The 18,742-nt window shown below is 48.8% G+C and overlaps 1 protein-coding gene across 1 annotated transcript in view; it reads left to right on the top strand.

The window, feature by feature from the left end:
* The window catches only part of LOC106566301 (arginine-glutamic acid dipeptide repeats protein-like), a 291,196-nt gene that overhangs the window by 258,127 nt on the left and 14,327 nt on the right, over positions 1-18,742 (top strand). The window contains 6 exon segments of the mRNA XM_045692861.1: positions 8,247-8,409; positions 10,868-10,960; positions 12,315-12,514; positions 16,861-17,022; positions 17,393-17,506; positions 17,859-18,742. Of these exon segments, the coding sequence (XP_045548817.1) occupies positions 8,247-8,409; positions 10,868-10,960; positions 12,315-12,514; positions 16,861-17,022; positions 17,393-17,506; positions 17,859-18,742 (1,616 nt within the window).

Here is an 18,742-nt window from a genome sequence, read left to right as displayed (position 1 = left end):
TGTCATCACGTTGGCCAAATGTTCCGATGTAGCGAGAGACACAGAGCCAGTTGTCAGTCGGATGCTGATTTTTGAGAACAAGTCCAATAACTTTGGTGCCGTACAACTTCATCAACAAGCTGGCAAACTAGCTAGCATATGACCATTCAAACTAGCTAGCGTATGACCATTCAAACTAGCTAGCATCTGACCATTCAAACTAGCTAGCGTATGACCATTCAAACTAGCTAGCATATGACCATTCAAACTAGCTAGCGTATGACCATTCAAACTAGCTAGCGTCTGACCATTCAAACTAGCTAGCGTCTGACCATTCAAACTAGCTAGCGTCTGACCATTCAAACTAGCTAGCACTAAGGCTGCTAGCTGGAGCATGGTTTTCCGTAGTGTGCTGTGCGTCATAGACACCGAGAGCGGAGTGATTTTTCAGAATTAGGAACTAGGGTTAGACGAAATTAGCAAAATCTAGACTTTTAGAGATGAGCTTCACATCCCACAAGACAGATCGGTTGAGGGAGGAGTCACGTAGAGATCACCCATTCTATTAATTATATTTCTGTGTGCTGCTGTTGCATTCTGGGGGACCGTTGCCTAAGCATCCAAAGAGTCGTTTGCTTGTTTGTTTCAGCAAGGAGCAACAAAGTTTCATCACATTGAGTCCATGTTACAGCCGAAACATGGACGAATGCCCCTGTATCCCGTTTCAGTCAGCATTTTTTTTTTTTCTCCCCAAATTTCGATCTCGTCTCATCGCTGCAACTCCCTAACTGGCTCGAGAGAAGAAGGTCGAATCATGCGTCTTCCGAAACCTGACCCGCCAAATCCTGTTTCTTAACACCCGCCCGCTTAATCCGGAAGCCAGCCGCACCAATGTGTCGGTCCCGATCACGGCCGGTTGTGAAACAGCCCGGGATCGAACCCGGGTCTGTAGTGACACCATTGTGATGCAGTGCCTTAGACCGCTGCGCCACTCAGGAGGCCACTATGACTGATTTTTATTTTCACAACGGTTTTCATCCTTAACCGTCGTAATTCAATTACCGTGCCAACCCTATTCACTCATCCCCTAGCCTAGGACACACATAGAGCGTAACACACACAGAGCGTAACACACACTATATAACCTGTTTTTTACTTTGTCATTATGGGGTATTGTGATGTCATTATGGGGTATTGTGATGTCATTATGGGATATTGTGATGTCATTATGGGGTATTGTGTGTAGATTGATGAGGGGGAAAAAACTATTTCATCCATTTTAGAATAAGGATGTTATGTATCAAAATGTGGAAAAAGTCAAAGGGTCTGAATACTTTCCGAACAGTCTCATTTGGAAAATATTCAGACCCCTTGATTTTTTTTTACACATTTTGTTACGTTACATCAAGGATATTATTCAACCACAAAGACCAGGGAGGTTTTCCAATGCTTCGAAGAAGGGCACATATTGGTAGATGGGTAAAACATTTTAAAAACCAGACTTTGAATATCCCTTTGAGCATGGTCAAGTTATTAATTACACTTCGGATGGTGTATCAATATACCCAGTCACTACAAAGATGCAGGCGTCCTTCCTAACTCAGTTGCCGGAGAGGAAGGAAACCGCTCAGGGATTTCACCATGATGCGCAATGTTGACTTTAATACAGTTCATTTAATGGCTGTGATAGGAGGAAAAACTAAGGATGGATCAACTACATTGTCAATTAGCAAAGTATTGTGGAGTAACTACAGAGTGAAAAGAAGGAAGCATGTACAGAATGGAGAGTTTTTCAGGATGAGAAATAAACAGAATGGAGTTAAGCACAGGCAACGTCCTAGACGAAAATCTGGTTGTCTGCTTCCCAACAGACACTGGGAGATTAATTTACCTATCAGCAGGACAATAACCTAGAACACAAGGCCTAATTTACACTGGAGTTGTTCCTGAGGGCCCGAGATAGAGTTTTGACTTTGTCAAGTAGATTAATCTATGGCAAGACCTGAAAACGGTTGTCTAGCAATGATAGCTTGAGGCAAATGTTGCAGAAACTAGGTGTGGAAAAGCTCTCTGAGAAATGACCCAGAAAGACTCACAGCTGTAATCGCTGCCAAAGGCGATTCATGTATTGACTCAGGGGTTTGAATTCTAATCTACTCCAAATATTTTTGTGTTTTATTTTTCAAGATTTAAAAAAATATATATATATATTTTTTTTTACATTTTTTCTTCGACTTTGACATCCCTCCCTCCCTCTCTCACAAGTTGGAGTGATATAACCAAACATTTAATGTAGCATTTGAAGTGACCGTAGCAGTGTGACTGTGAGGGAGGGAGGCAGAGTGGGGGAGTCATAGTGAGGGAGTCATAGCAGTGAGACTGTGAGGGAGGGAAGCAGAGTGAGGGAGTCATAGCAGTGAGACTGAGAGTGAGGGAGTCATAGCAGTGAGACTGTGAGGGAGGGAAGCAGACTGAGGGAGTCATAGCAGTGAGACTGGGGGAGGGAAGCAGACTGAGGGAGTCATAGCAGTGAGACTGTGAGGGAGGGAAGCAGACTGAGGGAGTCATAGCAGTGAGACTGAGGTAGGGAAGCAGACTGAGGGAGTCATAGCAGTGAGACGGAGGGAAGCAAAGTAAGGGAGTCAGCAGTGAGACTGAGGGAGGGAAGCAGACTGAGGGAGTCATAGCAGTGAGACTGTGAGGGAGGGAAGCAGACTGAGGGAGTCATAGCAGTGAGACTGTGAGGGAGGGAAGCAGACTGAGGGAGTCATAGCAGTGAGACTGTGAGGGAGGGAAGCAGACTGAGGGAGTCATAGCAGTGAGACTGAGAGGGAGGGAGGCAGAGAGAGTGAAGTCATAGCAGACGTGGTGATATAAGGTAAGCCCTTTACTTGTCGGACGATAATCCACCAGAACACACAACTCCTGCAGAAGGAAGTAGCCAGCATTCTAGAAGGCCTTATAACACCAAGCTTATGTTGTCACTATCGTGTTCTGAGAGCTTTCAGCTAGTCTCATGTAGCTAGCGCTCTGGACAAAAATATCAAGTATTTCATATTTTACTATATCATTGTAAAAACAATAGTTCACTGGCTTCTACAGATCTGTTTTAGTGTGAAAATATATATATATTTTTTGGTGTGAAATATATTTGACACATTTGACATTTTTACGCCGCATAAATCAGTCAAACAAAACAACCATCATATTCCCAAGCGTATGCCATGATGACAGTTAGTGACGTCTGGTAAAAGAACAAGAGATCATGGTTCTATGTGGCTTCAGAGAAACTTTGACAGACAGGCAGGTTGGTGGAGCTTTTTAAACCGTCTGTCAAATCTGTCTGTTTGATACTGACTCACCACGAGGCCCCTCACAACCACAGGAATGAACACACTCCTTCCCTCATCATGCCATGCTTCACTGTGTGAAATGTTTCCCTACGACAGACCTCCTCTGTTTATGTTGGACTCTGGTGTGATGCAGATGGACTACATTTACTACTCAAGCAAGCTAGTAGCAAAGCAGAGTAAAACTCCTTAATTATTTATTTAACTGCGCAAGTCAGTCAAGAACAAATTCTTGTTTACAATGACGGCCTACACCTGCCAAACCCAAACGCGGACGACGCTGGGCCAATTGTGCACCGCCCAATGGGAATCCCAATCACGTCCGGTTGTGATAGTCTGGATTCGAACCAGGGTCTGTAGTGAAGCCTCTAGCACTGAGATGCATTGCCTTAGACCGCTGCGCCAAAGATGAAAGACAGGAAACTACCGTTCTCAGATTAGGTTTTATTACCATTTTATTTCCCTGTGGCTCCAGAACATTTTTATCAACAGCCAATCCCTTTTGGAGCATTTTCTGTTTTCCACTCATCTTTTCCTGTTAGGTTCCTTTTCAAATCTCTGTAACTTAGTTTTGACATTTATTCCTGGATAATATAATGGTATGTGACGTACTGTAAGTGATTTAGGACCACAGCAACCTTTTTCTCTGTGTTGGGTTGTAGTGGAGGCCGTGGGTGTGTGGTTGTCGTGGGTTGGGTTGTCAAGCTGTTGGGGGAGTTGGAGGACTGCTGGGGGAGAGGCAGAGGGCTGCTGGGGGGAGAGGCGGAGGGCTGCTGGGGGGGAGAGGCGGAGGGCTGCTGGGGGGGGAGGGGCAGAGGGCTGCTGGGGGGGAGAGGCGGAGGGCTGCTGGGGGGGAGAGGCGGAGGGCTGCTGGGGGGGGAGAGGCAGAGGGCTGCTGGGGGGGAGGGGCAGAGGGCTGCTGGGGGGGAGAGGCAGAGGGCTGCTGGGGGGGAGAGGCGGAGGGCTGCTGGGGGGGAGGGGCAGAGGGCTGCTGGGATGGAGAGGGGCGGAGGGCTGCTGGGGCGGAGAGGCGGAGGGCTGCTGGGGGGGAGAGGGGAGGGCTGCTGGGGAAGAGGCGGAGGGCTGCTGCTGGGGGGGAGAGGGGGAGGGCTGCTGGGGGGGAGAGGTGGAGGGCTGCTGGGGGGGGGAGAGGCGGAGGGCTGCTGGGGGGGAGAGGCGGAGGGCTGCTGGGGGGAGAGGGGCGGAGGGCTGCTGGGGGGAGAGGGGCGGAGGGCTGCTGGGGGGGAGAGGGGGGAGGGCTGCTGGGGGGGAGAGGGGAGGGCTGCTGGGGGGGAGAGGGGGAGGGCTGCTGGGGGGAGAGGGGGAGGGCTGCTGGGGGAGAGGCGGAGGGCTGCTGCTGGGGGGGAGAGGGGAGAGCACTAGTTAATGTGGCCAGACAGCCTCCCTCAGTAAAGAGCACTAGTTAATATGGCCAGACAGCCTCCCTCAGTAAAGAGCACTAGTTAATATGGCCAGACAGCCTCCCTCAGTAAAGAGCACTAGTTACTGTGGCCAGACAGCCTCCCTCAGTAAAGAGCACTAGTTACTGTGCCCAGACAGCCTCCCTCAGTAAAGAGCACTAGTTACTGTGCCCAGACAGCCTCCCTCAGTAAAGAGCACTAGTTAATATGGCCAGACAGCCTCCCTCAGTAAAGAGCACTAGTTACTGTGCCCAGACAGCCTCCCTCAGTAAAGAGCACTAGTTAATGTGGCCAGACAGCCTCCCTCAGTAAAGAGCACTAGTTAATGTGGCCAGACAGCCTCCCTCAGTAAAGAGCACTAGTTAATGTGGCCAGACAGCATCCCTCAGTAAAGAGCACTAGTTAATGTGGCCAGACAGCCTCCCTCAGTAAAGAGCACTAGTTAATATGGCCAGACAGCCTCCCTCAGTAAAGAGCACTAGTTAATGTGGCCAGACAGCCTCCCTCAGTAAAGAGCACTAGTTAATGTGGCCAGACAGCCTCCCTCAGTAAAGAGCACTAGTTAATATGGCCAGACAGCCTCCCTCAGTAAAGAGCACTAGTTAATGTGGCCAGACAGCCTCCCTCAGTAAAGAGCACTAGTTAATGTGGCCAGACAGCCTCCCTCAGTAAAGAGCACTAGTTAATGTGGCCAGACAGCCTCCCTCAGTAAAGAGCACTAGTTAATGTGGCCAGACAGCCTCCCTCAGTAAAGAGCACTAGTTAATGTGGCCAGACAGCCTCCCTCAGTAAAGAGCACTAGTTAATGTGGCCAGACAGCCTCCCTCAGTAAAGAGCACTAGTTAATATGGTCAGACAGCCTCCCTCAGTAAAGAGCACTAGTTAATATGGCCAGACAGCCTCCCTCAGTAAAGAGCACAAGTTAATATGGCCAGACAGCCTCCCTCACACTAAAGAGTGTGTGTTAATGTTTTCACTCCGCCATTGATTTACGTCCGGCCCTTTTGTACAACGGGTTTCCACTCCCTGTTTCACTCTCTCTCTGGTAGCTCTAACATGGGGACACACACACACACACTGAGAATAATACACACACTCAAAATAACCCACACAGTCCTCACTCACTCACACACACACAGCCCAGGCTCTGAATGTTTGATTAAAGTTCAATTGACTCCCCCAGCCGGCAGGGCGAGGAACCATTTCACTCCCTATTTGTAACAGCAAAGCTCTCCTTGACATGTTCTTTTGTTCCCATTGAGCTGCCTGCCACCCAGGCAGCCCTAGCAGCCCTGCTCCTAATAGCCCAGCATTCAGCCTGCCTGCCTCCCGGCTTTCCAGTCTTCCTGTTTAATCCTGGGTTGGACAGACATTACCACAGCAGCAGCACAAACGTACCTGGCTACTAGCTAAACCTGGCCTGGAGTCATTGTCTCAGTGACCTGGAGTCATTGTCTCAGTGACCTGGAGTCATGGTCTCAGTGGCCTGGAGTCATGGCCTCAGTGACCTGAAGTTATGGCCTCAGTGACCTGGAGTCATGGCCTCAGTGACCTGGAGTCATGGCCTCAGTGACCTGGAGTCATGGCCTCAGTGACCCGGAGTCATGGCCTCAGTGACCCGGAGTCATGGCCTCAGTGACCCGGAGTTATGGCCTCAGTGGCCTGGAGTCATGGCCTCAGTGGCCTGGAGTCATGGCCTCAGTGGCCTGGAGTCATGGCCTCAGTGGCCTGGAGTCATGGTCTCAGTGGCCTGGAGTCATGGCCTCAGTGACAGGCCTGAGTGACCTGGAGTCATGGCCTCAGTGACCTGGAGTCATGGCCTGAGTGACCTGGAGTCATGGCCTGAGTGACCTGGAGTCATGGCCTGAGTGACCTGGAGTCATGGCCTCAGTGACCTGGAGTCATGGCCTCAGGAGTTATGGCCTCAGTGACCTGGAGTCATGGCCTCAGTGACCTGGAGTCATGGCCTCAGTGACAGGCCTCAGTGGCCTGGAGTCATGGCCTCAGTGACAGGCCTCAGTGACCTGGAGTCATGGCCTGAGTGACCTGGAGTCATGGCCTGAGTGACCTGGAGTCATGGCCTGAGTGACCTGGAGTCATGGCCCGAGTGACCTGGAGTCATGGCCCGAGTGACCTGGAGTCATGGCCCGAGTGACCTGGAGTCATGGCCCGAGTGACCTGGAGTCATGGCCCGAGTGACCTGGAGTCATGGCCTCAGGAGTTATGGCCTCAGTGGCCTGGAGTCATGGCCTCAGTGGCCTGGAGTCATGGCCTCAGCGGCCTGGAGTCATGGCCTCAGCGACCTGGAGTCATGGCCTCAGCGACCTGGAGTCATGGTCTCAGCGACCTGGAGTCATGGTCTCAGTGGGCTGGAGTCATGGCCTCAGTGACCTGGAGTCATGGCCTCAGTGGGCTGGAGTCATGGCCTCAGTGGGCTGGAGTCATGGCCTCAGTGACCTGGAGTCATGGCCTCAGTGACCTGGAGTCATGGCCTCAGTGGCCTGGAGTCATGGGCTCAGTGACCTGGAGTCATGGGCTCAGTGGGCTGGAGTCATGGGCTCAGTGGGCTGGAGTCATGGCCTCAGTGACCTGGAGTCATGGCCTGAGTGACCTGGAGTCATGGCCTGAGTGACCTGGAGTCATGGCCTCAGTGGCCTGGAGTCATGGCCTCAGTGACCTGGAGTCATGGCCTCAGTGGCCTGGAGTTATGGCCTCAGTGGCCTGGAGTCATGGCCTCAGTGGCCTGGAGTCATGGCCTCAGTGTGCCTGGAGTCATGGACTCAGTGTGCCTGGAGTCATGGACTCAGTGGCCTTTCCCTTGCAATGGTTAACAACTTGGTGAAAATATATATATTTTATTTTACAAATGTTATTCTGGTGAATAACATTTTTGTTTGTTTAATTTATTAATTTATGAAACTGGTCTATCCCCTCTTTACTTGCTTAGTAATTAGTTCTTCAGTTACAACACAGAATTGGGGACTCATTGTGTGTGTTTTCATTCTACTGGTGCCGACAGGTGAACATGTCAATGGTCCTGCTGTCAGAGGTCCTGCTGTCAGTGGTCCTGCTGTCAGTGGTCCTGCTGTCAGTGGTCCTGCTGTCAGTGGTCCTGCTGTCCTGCTGTCAGTGGTCCTGCTGTCAGTGGTCCTGCTGTCAGAGGTCCTGCTGTCAGGGTCCTGCTGTCCTGCTGTCAGTGGTCCTGCTGTCAGAGGTCCTGCTGTCAGTGGTCCTGCTGTCAGTGGTCCTGCTGTCAGAGGTCCTGCTGTCCTGCTGTCAGTGGTCCTGCTGTCCTGCTGTCAGTGGTCCTGCTGTCAGAGGTCCTGCTGTCAGTGGTCCTGCTGTCAGAGGTCCTGCTGTCAGTGGTCCTGCTGTCAGAGGTCCTGCTGTCAGAGGTCCTGCTGTCAGTGTGTCCTGCTGTCAGTGGTCCTGCTGTCAGTGGTCCTGCTGTCAGAGGTCCTGCTCTCATCCTCCCTCTCCCATGTCTACCTTGCAGGGTGAGTTGATAACCTTTTACTACTACTGGAAGAAGACTCCTGAAGCAGCGTCGTCCAGGGCCCACCGTAGACACCGTCGCCAGCCTGTGTTCCGACGCATCAAGACTCGTACCGCCTCCACCCCCGTCAACATCCCGTCTAGACCACCCTCCTCAGAGTTCTGTAAGTAGTACACTAACCCTTTACCCCTGGTCAACATCCCGTCTAGACCACCCTCCTCAGAGTTCTGTTAGTAGTACACTAACCCTTTACCCCTGGTCAACATCCCGTCTAGACCACCCTCCTCAGAGTTCTGTAAGTAGTACACTAACCCTTTACCCCTGGTCAACATCCCGTCTAGACCACCCTCCTCAGAGTTCTGTAAGTAGTACACTAACCCTTTACCCCTGGTCAACATCCCGTCTAGACCACCCTCCTCAGAGTTCTGTATAGTACACTAACCCTTTACCCCTGGTCAACATCCCGTCTAGACCACCCTCCTCAGAGTTCTGTAAGTAGTACACTAACCCTTTACCCCTGGTCAACATCCCGTCTAGACCACCCTCCTCAGAGTTCTGTTAGTAGTACACTAACCCTTTACCCCTGGTCAACATCCCGTCTAGACCACCCTCCTCAGAGTTCTGTTAGTAGTACACTAACCCTTTACCCCTGGTCAACATACCGTCTAGACCACCCTCCTCAGAGTTCTGTTAGTAGTACACTAACCCTTTACCCCTGGTCAACATACCGTCTAGACCACCCTCCTCAGAGTTCTGTAGTAGTACACTAACCCTTTACCCCTGGTCAACATCCCGTCTAGACCACCCTCCTCAGAGTTCTGTAGTAGTACACTAACCCTTTACCCCTGGTCAACATCCCGTCTAGACCACCCTCCTCAGAGTTCTGTATAGTACACTAACCCTTTATCCCTGGTCAACATCCCGTCTAGACCACCCTCCTCAGAGTTCTGTTAGTAGTACACTAACCCTTTACCCCTGGTCAACATCCCGTCTAGACCACCCTCCTCAGAGTTCTGTAAGTAGTACACTAACCCTTTACCCCTGGTCAACATACCGTCTAGACCACCCTCCTCAGAGTTCTGTTAGTAGTACACTAACCCTTTACCCCTGGTCAACATACCGTCTAGACCACCCTCCTCAGAGTTCTGTTAGTAGTACACTAACCCTTTACCCCTGGTCAACATCCCGTCTAGACCACCCTCCTCAGAGTTCTGTATAGTACACTAACCCTTTACCCCTGGTCAACATCCCGTCTAGACCACCCTCCTCAGAGTTCTGTATAGTACACTAACCCTTTACCCCTGGTCAACATCCCGTCTAGACCACCCTCCTCAGAGTTCTGTATAGTACACTAACCCTTTATCCCTGGTCAACATCCCGTCTAGACCACCCTCCTCAGAGTTCTGTTAGTAGTACACTAACCCTTTACCCCTGGTCAACATCCCGTCTAGACCACCCTCCTCAGAGTTCTGTAAGTAGTACACTAACCCTTTACCCCTGGTCAACATCCCGTCTAGACCACCCTCCTCAGAGTTCTGTATAGTACACTAACCCTTTACCCCTGGTCAACATCCCGTCTAGACCACCCTCCTCAGAGTTCTGTTAGTAGTACACTAACCCTTTACCCCTGGTCAACATCTCGTCTAGACCACCCTCCTCAGAGTTCTGTTAGTAGTACACTAACCCTTTACCCCTGGTCAACATCCCGTCTAGACCACCCTCCTCAGATTTCTGTTAGTAGTACACTAACCCTTTACCCCTGGTCAACATCCCGTCTAGACCTCCCTCCTCAGAGTTCTGTTAGTAGTACACTAACCCTTTACCCCTGGTCAACATCCCGTCTAGACCTCCCTCCTCAGAGTTCTGTATAGTACACTAACCCTTTACCCCTGGTCAACATCCCGTCTAGACCACCCTCCTCAGAGTTCTGTATAGTACACTAACCCTTTACCCCTGGTCAACATCCCGTCTAGACCACCCTCCTCAGAGTTCTGTATAGTACACTAACCCTTTACCCCTGGTCAACATCCCGTCTAGACCACCCTCCTCAGAGTTCTGTTAGTAGTACACTAACCCTTTACCCCTGGTCAACATCCCGTCTAGACCACCCTCCTCAGAGTTCTGTTAGTAGTACACTAACCCTTTACCCCTGGTCAACATCCCGTCTAGACCACCCTCCTCAGAGTTCTGTATAGTACACTAACCCTTTACCCCTGGTCAACATCCCGTCTAGACCACCCTCCTCAGAGTTCTGTAAGTAGTACACTAACCCTTTACCCCTGGTCAACATCCCGTCTAGACCACCCTCCTCAGAGTTCTGTATAGTACACTAACCCTCCACAATAACCCCTAACTTTTCACAAAGAGTCCCCAGAGTTCTGTAATGTAAGTGGAAGAAGAAATATACTTTATTGTGGAATGGATTTGAAATGAGTATTTTTTTATTTTTTTGCAACTGGTCCAGTTTTGTATTACTGTGTTGGAGGGATCAACCTTTAATAATAAATTGTTACTTGTTACTGTGACAGTATTGTATTTTTAAAGCTGGAGAGTTATTTTTTTCTGACAGTACTTTTACAGGTAACTTGTTTTTTATTTAGAATGTGTGTTCTGTTCTCCAGTAGACCTGAGTTCAGCCAGTGAAGATGACTTGGACAGTGAAGACAGTGAGCAGGAGTTGAAGGGTTACGCCTGTCGACACTGTTTCACCACCAGTAAGTACCATCACCTCTGTGTTATCCACAGACACACACACACCATCACAGAGACCTGGCGTGACAGTCCTCATGGTATGTGATCAGTTTAAATCCCACCTCAAACTGAGACTGGGCTGTATGAGTCCTCTGTCTCCCTGTCTAGCTGTGTGTATGAGTCCTCTGTCTCCCTGTCTAGCTGTGTGTATGAGTCCTCTGTCTCCCTGTATAGCTGTGTGTATGAGTCCTCTGTCTCCCTGTCTAGCTGTGTGTATGAGTCCTCTGTCTCCCTGTATAGCTGTGTGTATGAGTCCTCTGTCTAGCTGTGTGTATGATTCCTCTGTCTCCCTGTATAGCTGTGTGTATGATTCCTCTGTCTCCCTGTATAGCTGTGTGTATGAGTCCTCTGTCTCCCTGTCTAGCTGTGTGTATGATTCCTCTGTCTCCCTGTATAGCTGTGTGTATGAGTCCTCTGTCTCCCTGTATAGCTGTGTGAATTAGTCCTCTGTCTCCCTGTCTAGCTGTGTGTATGAGTCCTCTGTCTCCCTGTCTAGCTGTGTGTATGAGTCCTCTGTCTCCCTGTATAGCTGTGTGAATTAGTCCTCTGTCTCCCTGTATAGCTGTGTGTATGAGTCCTGTCTCCCTGTCTAGCTGTGTGTATGAGTCCTCTGTCTCCCTGTCTAGCTGTGTGTATGAGTCCTCTGTCCCCCTGTATAGCTGTGTGTATGAGTCCTCTGTCTCCCTGTATAGCTGTGTGTATGAGTCCTCTGTCTCCCTGTCTAGCTGTGTGTATGAGTCCTCTGTCTCCCTGTCTAGCTGTGTGTATGAGTCCTCTGTCTCCCTGTATAGCTGTGTGTATGAGTCCTCTGTCTCCCTGTATAGCTGTGTGTATGAGTCCTCTGTCTCCCTGTATAGCTGTGTGTATGAGTCCTCTGTCTCCCTGTATAGCTGTGTGTATGAGTCCTGTCTCCCTGTATAGCTGTGTGTATGAGTCCTGTCTCCCTGTCTAGCTGTGTGTATGAGTCCTCTGTCTCCCTGTCTAGCTGTGTGTATGAGTCCTGTCTCCCTGTATAGCTGTGTGTATGAGTCCTGTCTCCCTGTCTAGCTGTGTGTATGAGTCCTCCCACTCCCTGTCTAGCTGTGTGTATGAGTCCTCTGTCTCCTTGTCTAGCTGTGTGTATGAGTCCTCTGTCTCCCTGCCTAGCTGTGTGTATGAGTCCTCTGTCTCCCTGTATAGCTGTGTGTATGAGTCCTCTGTCTCCCTGCCTAGCTGTGTGTATGAGTCCTCTGTCTCCCTGTATAGCTGTGTGTATGAGTCCTCTGTCTCCCTGTGTGTAGTGATGTTTGAGTCCTCTGTCTCTGCTGTCTCTCTCAGCCTCTAAGGACTGGCACCACGGTGGCAGAGAGAACATCTTGTTGTGTACAGACTGTCGTATCCACTTTAAGAAGTACGGTGAGCTGCCTCCCATCGAGAAGCCCGTGGACCCGCCTCCGTTTATGTTCAAACCCGTCAAAGAGGATGAGGATGGACTCAGTGGGAAACATAGCATGAAGACCCGACGCAACAGAGGATCGGTACGACTCCCCCTCTATCGATTTCTCTCTGTCGTTCTTCTGTCTCTCTTCTCTCGCTTTCTCTTTCCCTCTCTCTATCACTTTCTCTCTGTCGTTCTTCTGTCTCTCTCTTCTCTTGCTTTCTCTTTCCCTCTCTCTATCACTTTCTCTCTGTCGTTCTTCTCTCTCTCTTCTCTCGCTTTCTCTTTCCCTCTCTCTATCGCTTTCTCTCTGTCGTTCTTCTGTCTCTCTTCTCTCGCTTTCTCTTTCCCTCTCTCTATCACTTTCTCTCTGTCGTTCTTCTGTCTCTCTCTTCTCTCGCTTTCTCTTTCCCTCTCTCTATCACTTTCTCTCTGTCGTTCTTCTGTCTCTCTCTTCTCTTGCTTTCTCTTTCCCTCTCTCTATCACTTTCTCTCTGTCGTTCTTCTGTCTCTCTCTTCTCTCGCTTTCTCTTTCCCTCTCTCTATCACTTTCTCTCTGTCGTTCTTCTGTCTCTCTCTTCTCTCGCTTTCTCTTTCCCTCTCTCTATCACTTTCTCTCTGTCGTTCTTCTGTCTCTCTCTTCTCTCGCTTTCTCTTTCCCTCTCTCTATCACTTTCTCTCTGTCGTTCTTCTCTCTCTCTTCTCTCGCTTTCTCTTTCCCTCTCTCTATCACTTTCTCTGTCATTCTTCTCTCTCTCTTCTCTCGCTTTCACTTTCTCTTTCCCTCTCTCTGTCGTTCTTCTGTCTCTCTTCTCTCGCTTTCTCTTTCCCTCTCTCTATCGCTTTCTCTCTGTCGTTCTTCTGTCTCTCTTCTCTCGCTTTCTCTTTCCCTCTCTCTATCACTTTCTCTCTGTCGTTCTTCTGTCTCTCTCTTCTCTCGCTTTCTCTTTCCCTCTCTCTATCACTTTCTCTCTGTCGTTCTTCTGTCTCTCTTCTCTCGCTTTCTCTTTCCCTCTCTCTATCGCTTTCTCTCTGTCATTCTTCTCTCTCTCTTCTCTCGCTTTCTCTTTCCCTCTCTCTATCGCTTTCTCTCTGTCGTTCTTCTCTCTCTCTTCTCTCGCTTTCACTTTCTCTTTCCCTCTCTATCACTTTCTCTCTGTCGTTCTTCTGTCTCTCTCTTCTCTCGCTTTCTCTTTCCCTCTCTCTATCACTTTCTCTCTGTCGTTCTTCTGTCTCTCTTCTCTCGCTTTCACTTTCCCTCTCTCTATCGCTTTCTCTCTGTCATTCTTCTCTCTCTCTTCTCTCGCTTTCTCTTTCCCTCTCTCTATCACTTTCTCTCTGTCGTTCTTCTGTCTCTCTCTTCTCTCGCTTTCTCTTTCCCTCTCTCTATCGCTTTCTCTCTGTCGTTCTTCTGTCTCTCTCTCGCTTTCTCTTTCCCTCTCTCTATCGCTTTCTCTCTGTCGTTCTTCTGTCTCCTCTCGCTTTCTCTTTCCCTCTCTCTATCGCTTTCTCTCTGTCGTTCTTCTGTCTCCTCTCGCTTTCTCTTTCCCTCTCTCTATCGCTTTCTCTCTGTCGTTATTTTGTCTCTCTTCTCTCGCTTTCTCTTTCTCTTTCCCTCTCTCTATCGCTTTCTCTCTGTTGTTCTTCTGTCTCTCTCTCTTTCCCTCTCTCTGTGCTCACTCTTTCTCTATAATCACGTTTCCATCCACAGGTTTTATGCGAGTAAAGTCATACTGTATACAAAACAATCACCACAGCTGGAAGTCTCGGTACAATTTTATAAATGCAGACAGATCATTTGTTAGTTCGACCATGACGGGATATTTTTTTGTGTTGGTAAAATAAATTATATGAGAAATGTCTTTATGCGCCAATATTGATATAATAACCATCATATCGAAGTAAACTTGGAGTCACGCGATGACGTGTGGTCTTCTCACTACGACTCGTCTTGAAAGTATACAGTAGAGGTTGGCCGATTCTGATTTTTCAACGCCGATACCGATTATTGGAGGAACAAAAAAATAACAATGACGATTTTTATATGTTTGTAATAATGGACAATTACAACAATACTGAATAAACAATGAACACTTTTATTTTAACTTAATATAATACATAAATAACATCTATTTAGTCTCGTTTAAATAATGCTGAAACGCAGTGTTGGAGAAGAAAGTAAAAGTGCAATATGTGCCATGTAAAAAAGCTAACGTTTAAGTTCCTTGCTCAGAACATGAGAACATATGAAAGCTGCAGGTTCCATTTAACATGAGTCTTCAATATTCCCAGTTAAGGAGTTTTAGGTTGTAGATATTATAGGAATTATGACGCGTTGACTATTTCTCTCTATACCATTTGTATTTCATATACCTTTGACTATTGGATGTTCTTATAGGTACTTTAGTATTGCCAGCCTAATCTCTGGAGTTGATAGGCTTGAAGTGATAAACAGCGCTGTGCTTCAAGCATTGCTAAGAGCTGCTGGCAAACGCAGGAAAGTGCTGTTTGAGTAAATGCTTACGAGCCTGCTGCTGCCTACCACCGCTTAGTCAGACTGCTCTATCAAATATCAAATCATAGACTTAATTATAATATACACAATGAAATACGAGCCTTAGGTCATTAATATGGTCGAATCCGGAAACTATCATTTCGAAAACAAAATGTTTATTCTTTCAGTGAAATACGGAACCGTTCCGTATTTTATCGAACGGGTGGCATCCATAAGTCTAAATATTCCTGTTACATTGCACAACCTTCAATGTTATGTCATAATTATGTACAATTCTGGCAAATGAATTACGGTCTTTGTTAGGAAGAAATGGTCTTCACACAGTTCGCAACGAGCCAGGCGGCCCAAACTGCTGCCTATACCCTGACTCTGCTTGCACAGAATGCAAGAGAAGTGATACAATTTCCCTAGTTAAAATAAATTAATGTTAGCAGGCAATATTAACTAAATATGCAGGTTTAAAAAAATATACTTGTATATTGATTGAAAGGCATTGATGTTCATGATTAGGTACATTGGTGCAACGACAGTGCTTTTTTCGCGAATGCGCTTGTTAAATCATTACATTTACATTTTTACATTTTAGTCATTTAGCAGACGCTCTTATCCAGGGCGACTTACAGTAGTGAATGCATACATTTCATACATTTTCTCCGTACTGGTCCCCCGTGGGAATCGATCCCACAACCCTGGCATTGCAAACACCATGCTCTACCAACTGAGCCACACGGGACCCAAATCATCACCTGTTTGGCGAAGTAGGCTGTGATTCGATGATAAATTAATAGGCACCGCATTGATTATTTGCAACGCAGGACACGTTAGATAAACTAGTAATATCATCAACCATGTGTAGTTAACTAGTGATTATGTTAAGATGGATTGTTTTTTTATAAGATAAGTTTAATGCTAGCTAGAAACGTACCTTGGCTCCTTGCAGCCACAAGGTCCTTTTGACGCTGCACTTGCGTAACAGGTAGTCAGCCTGCCACTCAGTTTCCTCGTGGATTGCAACGTAATCGGCCATAATCGGCATCCAAAAAGGCCGATTACCGATTTGTTATGAAAACTTGAAATCGGCCCTAATTAATCGGCCATGCCGGTCGACCTCTAGTATACAGTTTATTAGTCTACAGATGAAATACATTCTGATGAACTTCACAGGGGGGGGAACCTCTAGTATACAGTTTATTAGTCTACAGACGAAATACATTCTGATGAACTTCACAAGGGGTGAACCTCTAGTATACAGTTTATTAGTCTACAGACGAAATACATTCTGATGAACTTCACAGGGGGGGAACCTCTAGTATACAGTTTATTAGTCTACAGACGAAATACATTCTGATGAACTTCACAGGGGGTGAACCTCTAGTATACAGTTTATTAGTCTACAGACAAAATACATTCTGATGAACTTCACAGGGGGTGAAAGTGCAGTGAGCTTGATGCTCCTTTCTAATAAATATCGAGGGTCTTGTTCTGGTAACATGATGATCGATGCTTGACTGACCCCCCCAAAAAATATTTTCACTCTTATTATCCATAATAATGTCATTGTGTAGACTAGCCTACCCGCCCTGTATCTGAGAGCTGGACTGCAAGAGGAGGTGGGCCCGCCAGAGCCTGTCATGACTGGAACAACACTCAATGCTGGACCTGTGGGCAGCTGGGGCATGTGGCTAGAGCGCAGGCACCAAGACCAGTGTAGACACATTTTGCTATTTTTAATTCAACAATTTTTGTGACAAAACTATCGGTAGAGTTGAAAATGCGATGAATTTAACTTTAAGATTATTTATTATTTTATTATTCACATTTAACTTTTAGATTTTTTTTTTATTCGGTAAATGAAAAACTGAGGAGGAAAAAGGTACATTGTTCATTTGGTGGAAACAAACCTAGCTTCTCTCTTGTCTCCGTGTGTGTAGATGTCGACGCTCCGTAGTGGCCGTAAGAAGCAGACAGCCAGCCCTGATGGACGAGTGTCTCCAACCAATGAGGACCTCCGGTCTAGTGGCCGTACCTCCCCCTCCGCAGCCTCCACAGACAGCACTGACAGCAAGACAGACCCCATGAAGAAACCCAGCAAGGTAGAGTACACACACACACACACACACACAGAAGCTGCGTTTACAGACACACTGACAGAGGCTGTGTTTACAGACACACACACACACATGCTGTGTTTACACAGGAGCACTCACAGGACAGGAGCACTCACAGGACAGGAGCACTCACAGGACAGGAGCACTCACAGGACAGGAGCACTCACAGGACAGGAGCACTCACAGGACAGGAGCACTCACAGGGCAGGATCACTCACAGGGCAGGATCATGAGTGTTTAGGTCCTTAGCCATTCCCTCTCATTAGACTCTGTACCAGGTGAATCTGTATGAAAGTCTGATTGGAAATGACAGTAATAGTATGATATTATTGATTGATTGATTGATTGTCTTCAGAAGATCAAGGAGGAGTCTCCTATGAAGTGTGCCAAACGCCAACGAGAGAAAGGAGGAGCCTCGGACACCGAGGACACGGACAACAGGACAATCGCCAAAAAGTCCAAGACCCAGGTGACTTAGCTTCTACGTCTCATACCAGAGAGTTTCTGTTGGGTAGCTAGCTAGATGTGTTGTGGGTTGAGGAATAGTCGCTGTCTGCTCTGGGCTTGCAGTATGGAAATGAGGGGGGGGGGGGGCTGTATCCATAAAGACTTTTAGAGTAGTCCTGATCTAGGATCAGTTTTGCCTTTAAAATCATAATGAAAAAGACCTGGAGGAGAACTGATTCTAGGTCTGTTATTATAGTGCTAATACCAAGCCTTATCCTTCTCTTCGTGTATATTAATTTGCCTCCGTTGTAATGAGATGTGTATACCACAACCATTCACGCCTCCCTTCTGTCTTTCCGTTCTCTGTTCCACAGGAGCTGGGTCGGTCCGACTCACCGTCGGAATGCGAGGGCGAGAGCTCCGACGGGCGTAGCGTCAACGAGGAGTGTAGCAGTGACGCTAAAGACATTGACCAGGACAACCGCAGCTCCTCACCCTCCATCCCCAGCCCCCGAGACGGGGAGAGTGACTCGGACTCCTCCGCCCAGCAACAGCTGCTCCTACTGCAGAGGAGGGAGAGAGAGAGGGAGGGGCAGTCGCAGCACCCTCTGGTTATCCAGTCCTGTCAGCCAGGGTCCTCCGGTGGTCGCTCCACCACCCCTCCGTTACCTCCCACGTCCTCCTCAGCCCCCTCACTGGTCCCCCAGGTGTCCTCCCCCTCTCCCTCCGCACCACCCACTTTCCTTCCGCTGCCGCCTCCCATGCCCCAACAGGCCGGCCCCCTCTCTCTCAACCAATCAGGGGTGTCCATCCACCCCCAGAGGCGGCCCTCTCCCTCGCCTCATTCTCCGCTGCAGGGGATGTCTCAGGCTCCACCCCAAGGACTGCCAGGCTCCACCCAGTCGCTACCTAGCGCGCTCCACGGCCCACAGCCCCACCCATCATCCATTCCCCACCCACTTCAGGTTGGCCCCTCCCATATGCCCCACCCCCACTCCCTCCCCCCCCAGTCTCAGGTCCCGCCCTCCCCACTGCCTCTCGGCCAATTGCAGCAGCCGCCCCACAGGGTCCACACGCCCCCCAGCCAATCGTTGTCCCAGGGTGGATCGTCCAATCAGCCGCCCCGCGAGCAGCTCCTACCCCATGCCCCCTCCATGTCTATGCCCCACATCAAGCCCCCTCCCACCACCCCCATCCCCCACATGCCCAACCGCGACCCCCAGTCCCACAAACACGGGCCTCCACACCTCTCGGCGCC

Source organism: Salmo salar, chromosome ssa13 (genome assembly GCF_905237065.1).
Source record: "Salmo salar chromosome ssa13, Ssal_v3.1, whole genome shotgun sequence".
In the NCBI taxonomy this organism is placed as follows: domain Eukaryota; kingdom Metazoa; phylum Chordata; class Actinopteri; order Salmoniformes; family Salmonidae; genus Salmo; species Salmo salar.
The sequence above is the reverse complement of the archived record's forward strand: the minus strand, read 5'-3'. Positions and strand labels throughout refer to the sequence as shown.